This window comes from Vicia villosa, linkage group LG3 (assembly GCF_029867415.1).
Source record: "Vicia villosa cultivar HV-30 ecotype Madison, WI linkage group LG3, Vvil1.0, whole genome shotgun sequence".
Classification (NCBI taxonomy): domain Eukaryota; kingdom Viridiplantae; phylum Streptophyta; class Magnoliopsida; order Fabales; family Fabaceae; genus Vicia; species Vicia villosa.
Window position 1 is genome coordinate 33,850,470 of NC_081182.1, and position 13,263 is coordinate 33,863,732.

Genomic DNA, 13,263 nt, shown 5'->3' on the forward strand with positions numbered 1-13,263 from the left:
TCATTGACTCGTGACCTCGTGGTCGTGGTTGCAACCCTCTCGCGTCGTACAGATGCGGTTTAGGACACACAGTCGAGCTTAATTCTTCCAGGATTATTTTCAACCATTACACCTGCGTTAAAACCAGAAAGTCACATAAAAAATTCATACAAAATTCAATCAAGTGCAAATCCGAAGGTACATATCCGAAAATAATTCAGACATGATCCGAAGATGCATCTTCATATGAAGTCGTGATTTTCAGCCATGACAGAAACCTTATTGTTGCCCTAGCCTCAAACCAAGTGACAATGCATGACCATATGAGCTACTTATTCTGATTGTGCTACTATCTTGAAAACATCATTCAAAACACTAAAAAAGAATGAATTTTGAAAATTTTACAAAATTAAAGTTGTGGATGAGAAGCTTGAGTGGAGTGAGTACTTTGCACTAGGTGAATTAGAATTGAGTGAGAAGCTTGATTGGATGACAAATTTGAATGGATAAGAAAGAGCTCAAATGATATTTTTTGAGTGACTTTTCAAAAAATAATGAAGAGAAAAGAGTCTGACACGAATATATGAAATAAAAGTGTTCGGAGATGCATCTCCGAACCATACACTAAATTTTAAATTAATGGTATTTACGAATTTGTATCTCCGGACTCACCCATATGATATACGAAGATACATGTTCGAATTAAAGTTTGACAAATTAAAGTGATACCTTGTGTCAGCACTAAAAAGTGTGTAAAAAAAGTCCGTTCAAAAAATACATCTCCGAACACTAGGAGACTTTCACAATGGTGGGGAGCACCCTTAGGGGTGAAAAAATAAGCCCCTAAGATTTCACGCTCTCACATTTTCAATTATTTAAATTGAATCAATTAAATTTTTTAAATATTCTTATACATAAATTCAAGAATAAAATTTTAAATTTATTCAAAATTTAAAATAAAATAAACTAAAAGTCTTATATTTGTTCATATCAAACCTTTTTTTGCTCATCTTTAAAGTTTCTCATAATTTTACTTTGTTCTAACTTTTTAACATGAAAAGTTATTTCATATCTCAAATATATTATTTATAAATCCCAAATATAACTAAGGGCCAAAATCATACAGTACTCAATGACAGAATTCAAATTCAAAATCTCTTATTAAACATAGAGATTTCTGTTATCTCATCAATCTCTTATGTTATCTCATCAATCTCTTATGTTATCTCATCAATCTCTTATTAAACATAATGAAATTTCTGTTATCTCATCTAAATGCTCTGGGATGTTTTAAATAAACTTCAAGATAATAATCTAAAAGAGGTGATAATATAGAAAAGTACTGCAACTTCCTTCTCTTTATTATAATTTAAAACAACATTTATTGCCCATTGTTGGAGTAGGAAACAGGTTCTCATAATACAACAAATCATGAATTGATAATTATATACATTATATATGGGCAATCAACAAGAGAGATACAAGATATAATTCCAACTTAAAAAAAGACAGCTGGATCATTTTTTGCAGAACCTCTTCCTATGGCACAAATTAAAGTGCCAAGTTTTACTCTTTATTTAGCTACTGTTCTAGTGATTCTAGTCATTGTTCTGGCCTTTGAAAATCAAGATATTGGACCATCCTTCTTATCTTTGTTAGTAGGAGGTCCATTTCCATTTCCATTCCGTTGAACAGCAAATTCCTGTGACTCGGCCGAGTTAGGAGATGGACTAACTTCTTCCTCTATTGGAAGGGTTCGTTTTGAGCCTTCAAGTGCAACCCCAAGAAGAATATTCTCTTCTAAGGGAGGCCTAACTGGTGATGATGACACAGAAGATTTATCGTCATTAGCAGAAGAAGTCTCTTCCCTGCTAGACTCCGGGGAAGTAACAGGAGAAGTTTCAGATACAGTACTTTGTGCAAGGTTTTTAGATACAGGAATTGTATTTCCCTTTCCTACATCTCCAGCACTTTCTTTTTTAGGCTGCATGGTTTTGGTGGTCTTCTCCACTGAGCTGTCGGAACCTGTATTCTGGATTTGAGCATCAGAATTTGACTTGGACTTATCCTTGGAGTTCAAACCAAGTGTAGAGGTTGATGTTCCTGCAAAGTTCTCATCACTTTTGGAGTCAGATGCCACTGGTTCCTCTATCTTAGCATCTTTTTCCTCATTGCCCCGAGTTGATCGAGTTGACGGCTTAACTTTATCTTCACCATTAACTTTATATGGTGGTTCTATCAGTAGGAATGGGCGATTTACTGGGGCTCTGGATCGAGTAAAAATGCCATCGCCAAAGGGAATATTTTCTGAGACGGGCTCACTGTATATCTTCTGAACTGTGCGGATGGGAGTGGCTAACCGAGCTCGATGATGACTGACAACTCTAAGAAGATCCAAAAGGATTGCCTCCTGTTTTATTACACACATGAATCATCTTAACTAAGCCACTTTATTTATTTGAAAAACAGAATAATATGAACGTAAACTAAACAATAATGATTTTAATTGTAGAAACACACCCATAAACACTGAATTGATGACCATCATAACCAGGCCTTGGGCATGTATTAATTTACCTTAACACAGAGGTACTCCTCAAAATGTGAAGTCTTCACAAAGCAAGATATCAATATCTGCAATGGGAAGGACCATTAATTAGATATAGTAAATTGATAAACAGCAAGCGAAACAACAACAATAAAATGTTTTCCTACTACGCCGAGTCAACTTCATGGATCGAACAATAATGTCTTCTCGTAAATTGTATCTAGTGACAAACTAATCTACAGTCTTCTAAATTATTTGGCCTCTAGCTTTCTAGCTCTTCCTGTATCAACTATGGGCAACCATCTATTTGATATACTCTCATTATGCAGTTTTTACCAGTTTTCTCCATGCATGACCAAATCATAGAGCAAGATTCCGCCATCTTTTTCACAGTTGCCACCCCAATTTTTTGTCTAATGCATTTGTAGAATTGGGGAATATTTTTCTGAATGTTGCTCCAAAAAATAAGTCGAGTACAATCACTAAACTTTATAAATAGATTATGATATACCTAATGGGCCTAATTAATGGGCTAAATATAATCTATACAAATAATTACATGATTTAAAATTATATTTACAATACCATTCATGCCTAATCCTATCTTATGTTGTGTGGCCACTCATTAAGACATTAAGCCTGTTTTCTTAAATGCTCTTTACCATCAACATTCAGCGACATACACCATAGATTTTATAGCTACATGGCATATAGTTTCCCCTTATGCCTTAGTCGTGCTTACCTATTATAAATAACAACCCAAAGCACTCATTTGAATCACTTTGCTTGAATATTTATGAGCTACAAATCCTATATTCCCATATCATGTACAATAGCAGACACGTACCTTTAGAGCTTGATTTTCAGGATTGACGTCTTCCAAAAATACCCTTCTGTGCAATCTCTGCTGCTCCACTTGAGGGTTTTTAGCCAAAACCTTGCGCATATCTGCTACAATACTCTGCATGAAGAAAATGAAACGTAGATAACACCAGTTTTCACATTACAAAATGAGCTCAGAAACTTCTTGAACAGGTTTTTAAGAATGCTCACGTTAATTTTGTTAACATCCAAGTGACTGATAGAAATGTAACTCTTGATACGCCAATGAGATTTCTGAGTCAGATTTCTCACAACATTGACAGTGAACTTGTGATTGGGAATATGAACTGCTTCACGATCATCACCTCTAATAATGGTTGGTGACCACCAACCCACATGCTGGAGAAAAGATGAAATTTGAATACAACATTGCAGAAGGAAATCCATCAATAGTAAAAGATCTTCTATTTGATTGTGGGGAGCACCCATTTAAAAAAATAAAAAATAATTATTGAACATACATTATACTCCTTATATGTAAAAGGTCCTTTAAGATAGATACAAACCTCAACAGTGCCAGAAACCTCGTATCCTTCAATCTTTGTTTGAATCCACTCATTCAATATGAATGGCCGAGTTGCATGGATCATTATACTTGATAGGAAGTTCGTAAATATCTGGGTTAATCACAAGTATAAAGTCAGGATGGCTGTAAACAAAAGTATTAAATAATTTATTTATTTTTCCGCCAAAGTTCATTTAATTGATAATGGCTACAGGCTGTACACCTGAAAGACTTGCTCTTACAAAAATTTTAGTAATCGACAAAATGCAATGAATATGGGGACTTGAACAAATTCAACTAGTATATAGCAGATAGTACAAAAGAAACAATGGTGTACCTCCCGACCAGCAAGAGTGAGCAATACTGTGCCCAAACCACCAGCAGTTAACCACTTCTGCGTGGAGAAACCTAGCAATTCCATGAACAATGACACAGCAGCAACCCATACAGCAGTGTATATTGCTTTCCCAGCAAAATCAAGGCCCATCTGTCAGTCAATTTTTCTTAAATGAGTACCGATACATAGAAAACGAAGATTTGATAGAAACATTCAATCCATATATGAAAAACTAGTGTAAATAATATATCACCAGTCAAATTCTTATTCCTAGATGTTCAGTATAATCCTAATATTGATTTCAAGTGATATTACAAACAAACAAAAAAATTCCAAATACTCATTCGAACATCAAAAGTATTCAGACAACAACAATAACTAGTTCATTAGTACTTTGGCAGAAAAACACTTCAGACACAAGTGAAAAATGACAAGAACTGACAAAGCAGTATAAGAAAGTGATAATCATACATTTCTTGCATCACTAGATTCATTTGCCTCCAAAAAGAATTTTTGAGCTTGTTGAATTAAGCTGAAAACAAGAAATAAACCATATAACATTATAATGTAAATGTAGTCAGGACCCAATACATATTTCATACTGAAAAAGAGAAACAAGAAGATTTAGAAAGATAAAGCAGTATCTCTTCATGACTGATACAAAGCAGAAACCATAACTACTATTCCCTCCGTCCATATTCTTGGGTCTTTTAAGCTTTTCACTTTTGTCCCAAAACTTTAGTTGTTTTCGGAAACCAAGATGCAATTAAACATGGTTTCCATCTTGAGTATACTTTAACCTGATTAGGGATGGAGGGAGTAACAAATAGAAATGCAAACTGATAACACCATTGCAAGGAGGGGGAGCTTTTATATATCTTAGATTTGTAGTTTAAGAAAATCGTAAATGAAATCACTACAGAAAACCATTTATAAAAAAAAAAACATTTCCAGTTCTGCTGGTCACTGTTGTTCCAGAAATACAATACCTTGATAAACAGTATGCAAATGAAATCACTGTTGACAAAGATCTCACAAAATTAAGCAGGCGTTGCTTCACAACTTGGCTATTTGGAGATGGCAGGACAATTGGATCTAATGCCCTGAAACAAACAACGCTATGATCAACACCGTTAGGGATTTAGAAGGGAGGGTGTTTACTAACTGATCCAGAAACAAACCTGCATATTAGCATTGCCCCAGTCCACAACAATAATGGCTGAAAATATGATGTCATAACATATCGCGAACTACTTTTCTTCCAACTACTGTCAGTCCTCTGAAAAAAAAATATTAAAAATCAGAAGAAAAAAGGTGCTAATATAGTATTCAATCAGGCTCTGGAAGTAATGATTAAATAAAAATGAACGGTAATTTGGTAATTACTTGAAGAAATAGAATCCTGCTGAGACGAAGGAGTGGCTCTATACCATAAACAGCAAAGGCAATAATACCAAGGGCTGGGATCAATCTAAGTAAAATAGGGCTTCCCAGTAAAGAATCATATGACCTGCATAAATATCTAAAAAATAAATTTTCCGTAGATTATGCATTGAATAATAGGTTAAAAAAAGGATGTAAAGCAAAAAGAAATAATCCAAATTTAACACCAATTGATACCAGTTGTCCTCATTCAGAAATAAGACAAAGATACAAGTTAAATGTATCGCATTACCATCTTGCATATTACTTTTACATGTTTTAGTTAATATATATCTTGGTGGGTCTAGTCAATACCAATCAATATTTCACTCCTTAGAGAAAAAGGAAACAAAACGTGCACAGATTTAAGTTGGTTGAAAATATATGTCAACATGCCAATAAATAGATAACAAAAGCTGGACTGAAGTTGGTAGAGTAACCATGCAGCTTAGTTTAACTCTAGTCAACTGACTTGCAGGTGGTTTAAAGATGATTAAAATCGATCTACCACACTATATTTTGGGGAGTCTTAGGGAGCAAGATAACAACAAAACAATAGCCATGACAACCAAGAGATTTTAAATTACATTTTCACCCAAAACCTTAATGCATTGAGTATATTTGTCATCTCTCTTATAGCGGGACTGATATCTCACACTCGAATTACAATAGTCTCTTTCTCAAGCATTAGTTTCCCAGTCCCACATCACTATGTGGAGCCAAGGTCTCTTAAGTGGAGATAGGGTGTTTTGGTTTCTTATATACTGGGCCTTCCAGAACTCCCAACATAAATAATTATTTATATACTTCCAAACCCTAACTACAAGCTGGTTATAGTAAAACCATTACCATGAATTCAGAAGAAATACAACTATTAATGATATGCATGATAGTATATATGCAGCATTGTGAGAAAGATTGCAAATCTAAGTTTTATTAAACATAGAAGTCAAAGGTACACATCATACAAACCGAAAAAACATCAAAGGTGTACATCATAAAAGTCACAGAAATACATTATGCAGCCTATCTAAGTTACTAGAAATTTTTTGTCAAGAAGCTAATAAACAAATACCAAAAACCAGTTGGGGGCAGGAGAGTAGAGCAACCGTGCTACTTCAGTTTGACACTATGTGACTGCTGGTGGTTTAAAGATGAGACAAACTGAATTGAGAAGTATATCATAGAAAATCTCACTGGTCTACCAAGCTATAATAAATATTTATATGCCTCCAAACAATAACTACAAACTGATTAAAGTAAGCCATAAACAAGAATTCAGATTAGAAGACAGAAGAAAATATTAATGGCATAAGCATTAGTCTATACGTGTAATGTCATGAGAAATACAGCAAACTTAAATTTTATAGCATAAAAATCAAAGGTATGCATCCTAACAAGCACAACTTCATAGTGAAGTCCCAAAGAATCACACTGAGTTGTGGAAACTTTTTTTAATTAACATGAAAAAGCAAGAGGCGGACCTTGTTAAAATAACGCTAGCAGATTTCACGAGGGCAGTCCCACTCCCTCCACCTGGTAGCATGGCAGACCGACATACAAAAACACTGCACCTGGAAGGAGTCTTTCTTACAGGCGCATGAACTCTACTCAACAAATGAAGTCCCAAAGAATCTCGTTTCTGTAGATTCCAAAACAAAGTTTTCCATTGAGTCAAACCCAGTCAACATTGATCCATACAAAAACACTTGCTTAAGACCCAACTCAAGCAAAATCTAAATACTTTCAAATCTAATTCATAAAGAAAAATGCATAATTTTTTCAATTAGACACAGAAACCATACCAAAGTACGCGGTAAAAGATTCATGGTGACCAAATGTAATCGACGAACCCGCGCCAAATTCTGTCAATTTTAAATAAACATAAATGAAACTCAACATTCAGAATTCAAAACTTCGAAATCATACAAAAAACCGGAAAAAAATCACTAAAAAATCTAAATCAAAACAAACACTTACATGATGCTGAAAACTACTAGGTCCATTATTATTAGTTTTGAGCCTAACATCACAAGAAAATTGCATTGAACACGGGTACACCATTGTTGAAATTGAAGACTTGAAGCACAAGTTCATGCAATCACAATCACTTCACCCTAACAACTATGCCACAGTTTCTAAACGGAATTACAACAAAAAAACCTACAAAAAAAATAAAAACTATTAACCAAAACCCTAAAAGTTTGGGCGGAGAAACTTGTCAAAATTTCGAAATTAAAAATAAAAATATATATATAATTAAAAGAAAAATGAGATCTAAAGTAGAACCTGAAAATTGTATAAATAAAATTTATAGATTAATAGATGAGAAGAGAATTTGGGTGGAAACAAAATAATAGGGGTTGTTGTTCTGGTTTTGTTCTTGGTTGGAGAGGATGAAGACTAACATTACGAGTTTACCCTTGGAAGAAAAGAGAAAAGAGTTGATTTTGTGAAGAAAGAAACGAGAGTCGATAGGGATTTGGGTAAATTAGTTTCTTGTACGTAATAAACGCAGTGTTTTACGTATAGTGCTAGATTTTTTATCGTTTAGATTCATTCGGTTTATGTGGCGCATGGAAGGTGAGTGCCATAAATCCTAATCTAATCCTTACTGTGTAATAAAGATGAATTACGCGGCATGTTTGTCTGCCTAAACTTTTTTTTATTGTCTAATTCAGTGTGTGGGTTTGGATCTGCATGTCAAACATTTTTTTAAGTAAAATGTGAGTTGTAAAGTAAATAATTTATGTTTGACTAGGTTGATTTTTTTAATGATAAATTTAAATGTTAAAAAAATATTTAAATTAAAATTTTATAAATTTTTATTTTAAATTATAATTAATGGTAATAACGGTTGGTTCTCTTTGTTCGAAGACTCGTATGTTTTTAAAGAATTATTATTTGAGCATCGTATTTTTATCTAGTAGAGTCTTGTGTTTTCTTGTGTAATGCTCTCTCGATCTTGAGAGACTTTTTTATTTCATAGGAATAAAGTTGTTGGTTTGTAATTTGATTTGAATCACTTCACATATAGTAGTTTTTTTGCAAACACTCGGGAGAATGTTTGAGTGGGAGTAAGCGGGCCTCAGATCCAAGGGTCTAAGTTGAAATTCACGTGTAGTTTCAGGAAAATGACATTAAATTGGGAAATTTTAGATAGGGTTATTACCATTTTCCCCCCTGCCATATAGGCGACTTCTGGTTTACCTCCCTGTAAAATTTTTTTTTGTAAAAGTAACCTTGCCATTTCAAGATTCTGTTTTTTTAGACCTTGGAGGAAAATGGCACACGCCCAAAGCCTATGTGGCGTGCTTAGTGGCATTTTTTTTCTTTTTTATTTTTTTTAATTTCAGCTAAGCTGACGTGGAATTATATTTTTTATTTTGATTTTTTTTATTTCCGCGTGGATTTTCTCTTTTTTTTTTCAAAAAAATATTTTTTTTTAAAAATAATTTTTTTAAATTTTTTTTTTTTTTTAAAATCCGTAGATAAATCCGCAGGTATTTTAAAACCCGTAGGTAAATCCGCAGGTATTTTAAAATCCGTAAGTAAATTCGCAGGTATTTTAAAATCCGCAGGTAAATCCGCAGGTATTTTAAAATCCGTAGGTAAATCCGCAGATATTTTAAAATTCGTAGGTAAATCCGCAGGTATTTTAAAATCCGTAGGTAAATCCGCAGGTATTTTAAAACCCGTAGGTAAATCCGCAGGTATTTTAAAATCCGTAGGTAAATTCGCAGGTATTTTAAAATCCGTAGGTAAATCCGCAGATATTTTAAAATTCGTAGGTAAATCCGCAGGTATTTTAAAATCCGCAGGTAAATCCGCAGGTATTTTAAAATCCGTAGGTAAATCCGCAGGTATTTTAAAATCCGTAGGAAAATCCGCAGGTAAATCTGCAGGTATTTTAAAATCCGTAGGTAAATTCGCAGGTAAATTCGCAGGTATTTTAAAATCCGCAGGTATTTTAAAATCCGTAGGTAAATCCGCAGGTAAATTCGCAGGTATTTTAAAATCCGCAGGTATTTTAAAATCCGTAGGTAAATCCGCAGGTAAATTCGCAGGTATTTTAAAATCCGTAGGTAAATCCGCAGGTATTTTAAAATCCGTAGGTAAATCCGCAGGTATTTTATTTGGCAAAAAAAAATATTCGTAAAAAAAATAATTTTAAAAAAATATATTTTAAAAAAATATATATTTAAAAAAATATATTTAAAAAATAAAAATAAATAAAAAATAAAAAATAAATAAAAAATAAAAAATAAATAAAAAATAAAAAATAAATAAAAAATAAAAAATAAAAAATAAAAAATAAAAAATAAAAAAATAAAAAAAATAAATAAATATGACGTGGAATTAAAAATAATAAAATATAAAAAATATAATTACACGTCATTGAATTTTAAAAAATTAAAAAAATAAAAGAATTACACAATCAGCATGCCACATATGCAAATGGCATGTGCCATTTGCTGGCGAGGTCTAAAACGACAGAATCTTCATTTGGCAAGGTTAGTTTTGCAAAAAAAAATTTTAGAGGGTGGTAAACCAAAAGTCGCCTATATGGCAGGGGGCAAAAATGGTAATAACCCTTTTAGATATGGCTCCCGTGTATTATTGACTATGTGAATTAGTGATTTTCTTTTATCGGGCTAAAACCCTCTAGACATATGCAACGTTGCACTAAATCGAGTTATCAATTATTTGTATGTTTCATCATGCTTATTTGTTCATATCACTTTTTAAATTATATTGTCTCACACATTGTCTCAATATTGTGTGTGACATCTTGTAGTTAACCGGATAAAATTTCAATTAGCATCAACGTTAGCACTTTGTTTTAGTTGGCTAAGCTCCATGGTTTTTAATTTATTCAGTTTGAGATGGACAATGCCAATCAAAGAATATGTTAATCGTCTATTAGTTCTTGAGTGTACTAATTATGACTATTAAAATGCTCACATGGTTGCTTTTCTTAAGTCCATGGACGTATAACATGATTTAGAAATCAGTCATCAATGGATGGACACTGTCAAATATCACAGTTAAAGACAACTTTAAATCTAAGAAGGTCGAAAAAGATTGGACGCATGTTGAAGATGAAGTTGCACTTAGAAACTCCCGTGCTCTTAATCTTATATGTTTTGGGTTAGTCAAATGACCAATATGAGTGAGATCCAAATATCTAGCCCAACAACTCAAAGCCCGATCATAATGATCCAATGCTTATAATGAATACACATGAAGATTCAAGGTACACTTTTTATGATCTTCATTTTCACTTCACTCATATTGGACTCTGTAACTGACTTGGGTTTTAGAGTGCCACTGTATTGAATATCAGCATAACCACTTCAAGAGTCCAACATGATCAATCAACACCAAATTTGGTTCCATCGGTGAACAATGGCTTCGTATGTGGAAATCAACATAGAATATCCACAAAATTTCATGGTCAAATCCCGTTTGATTCAAAGCCATATCACAAAGTAATCACTTTTGAAACTCGTTTCATTCTCAACATTATGGCAACATACATTTCCCTTAACTTCTCCGATCCAACTATAGATTCTAATGACGGTAATTATGAAGATCCTGAAGGAAATATCAGGACAAAGACAATATCTTCGTTATCACCATATCTCACCTTATTTGAGAGGGAAACCAAAAGAAGCCATGGATTAACGCTACTACGGTTGGAGAAATGAGCCTTTATCGCGTACTTAATATCTTTTTTTATCATAATGATAAGTTGTATCATTTTTGGAAACTCAATTTACATTAGAAGCTTGGCAAATACGAATATAGTTCGAACATGGAAACTAAAATAGATCTCCCACACAATGACAAAAACAAAGGGAGAAAGAAAATCCTTATGGATCCAACAGATTTGTCGACCGCCTGCAGAGTGAGATATATCAGTCAAATCTACTTATACTTTTGAACCAACTAAACTTATGCACACAACAATTTAATCAAACAATGTGCAATACCTCATAGTTATAGTGGCATGGACTTGAGGTCGGCCTGTACGGAACCTGTTGTAGAAAATACAAGCAACTCACCTCGACACCAAGAAAACGGCCATCAAACAAATGTTGGCTTGTGGTCCGAGCAAAATGGCAGACTGTGAATAATTTTACGGTTCAAATTAAATCTGGCGTTTTATCATAGAGAGAAGAAACATGTATGGAAACAAATTCATTGACTTGTATCATTTATAAGGTAAAATTGCTCGCTAAATGGTCATGCGCGGGGCTTCTAGTGTTGATTATCCAAGAAATGAATGTTTATCTCGTTCACACATAAGATAAGTATCTCTTAATATTCTTATAAATTTAAATAAATAAATCTTTTGCATAAAACAAATGATATATACACAAGTAATATTTTAATCTACGACAATAGCTTAAATTGTGTTTATGAAACATGATCACATTAGGCGGAACACGCTTAAAGTGCAACTAGCACACCCTTCTCTTAGAAACTAGCCACTCAAATAGTATAGGCGGTGGAGCCCATGACACATCCACCCCAAACCCAAATAAAAACTAGGGGTAAGGATAGGAGCCTCATTTTTAGTTGGGAACATTTCCTATTGATGTTGAAGACTTGCACCAACTCCCCTCGATTAGGACTGGTAATGGCAAGCTTAGTAGTTACACCCGTTCCCTTAGAGTGGGACGAGCACCAACGAAGCTTAATAGTTACTCCAACTCTCATTGATCGAAACAAACAACTTTAACAGTTATTCCAAATCTCACTCTAGGAGCAGGTGACAACGAGCTTCAAAGATCTTATTAGTTTCCTCTTAAGAAGAGGCCCAATGGAGACAATACAAATGGTGCAAGCTACCTCTTATTGGAATAATCCAATTTAATCACAACAAAAACATAAACCACAAGCTCAGTTGAAGCTAAGAAACCGAGTCAAGGATGACCAAATGATATAGCAATAAGACCCAATAAAATGTTAAACAAATCAAGACAAGTATAAAGAAAACAATGATCGAAGGAAGGTGACTAAATAACATATTGCAGTTTATACATATAATGGGGAAATATAAGGACACAAAACCCTTTCAACATTAAACATAAAATCAAGCATCTCCACCTTGAGGCGATGCATTATCATCCTCTACCAAGGCTCCATCCCGAATGACTTTGTGCGAGTCAAGTTGTGAGCGGGGAATAGGAATATTTGGATGAAGCGTTTCTAATTGGTCGGTGGCTTGGTCAAAGGATTCATACACCCTTTTAAGAGTTTATTGGAGGGCCTCGACAACCTTATTCGTCAATCCAACCACCTATCCTTCATAGGCTTCGTGGTCCTTAACCGAAAATTCCTTCTCTTGTTGAAGAGCTCCCATAACCTCGTCAGCACATGATTTCATCTCTACAGCAGCAGTTGTAGCCTTCTTTAGATACTTTTTCTCTATTTCCATAGGGGATTCAAGCTCAAAAATCCTTGCAGCAAGATAGGAAGGGGATCCATGAAATTTTGCCTCATCATGAAGAGACTTCACACGACTAGCCTTCTCCTGAAAGACCAACACTTCCTATTAAAGCTTGGATCTCTCTTGTTCAT

General features: G+C 33.9%; 1 protein-coding gene across 1 annotated transcript; it reads right to left on the bottom strand.

The window, feature by feature from the left end:
- Nucleotides 1-1,319: 1,319 nt before the first annotated feature.
- On the bottom strand, nucleotides 1,320-8,265 carry LOC131660929 (mechanosensitive ion channel protein 3, chloroplastic-like). Its single transcript, XM_058930292.1, has 14 exons — nucleotides 7,963-8,265; nucleotides 7,654-7,836; nucleotides 7,479-7,538; nucleotides 7,158-7,315; nucleotides 5,638-5,761; nucleotides 5,433-5,530; nucleotides 5,241-5,354; nucleotides 4,723-4,783; nucleotides 4,252-4,401; nucleotides 3,916-4,026; nucleotides 3,581-3,748; nucleotides 3,375-3,488; nucleotides 2,557-2,613; nucleotides 1,320-2,389 (listed from the first exon to the last, which is right to left on the bottom strand). Exons 2-14 carry the CDS (start codon nucleotides 7,768-7,770, stop codon nucleotides 1,604-1,606), a joined length of 2,118 nt encoding a protein of 705 aa, XP_058786275.1. The 5' UTR covers nucleotides 7,771-7,836; nucleotides 7,963-8,265; the 3' UTR covers nucleotides 1,320-1,603.
- Nucleotides 8,266-13,263: the final 4,998 nt, after the last annotated feature.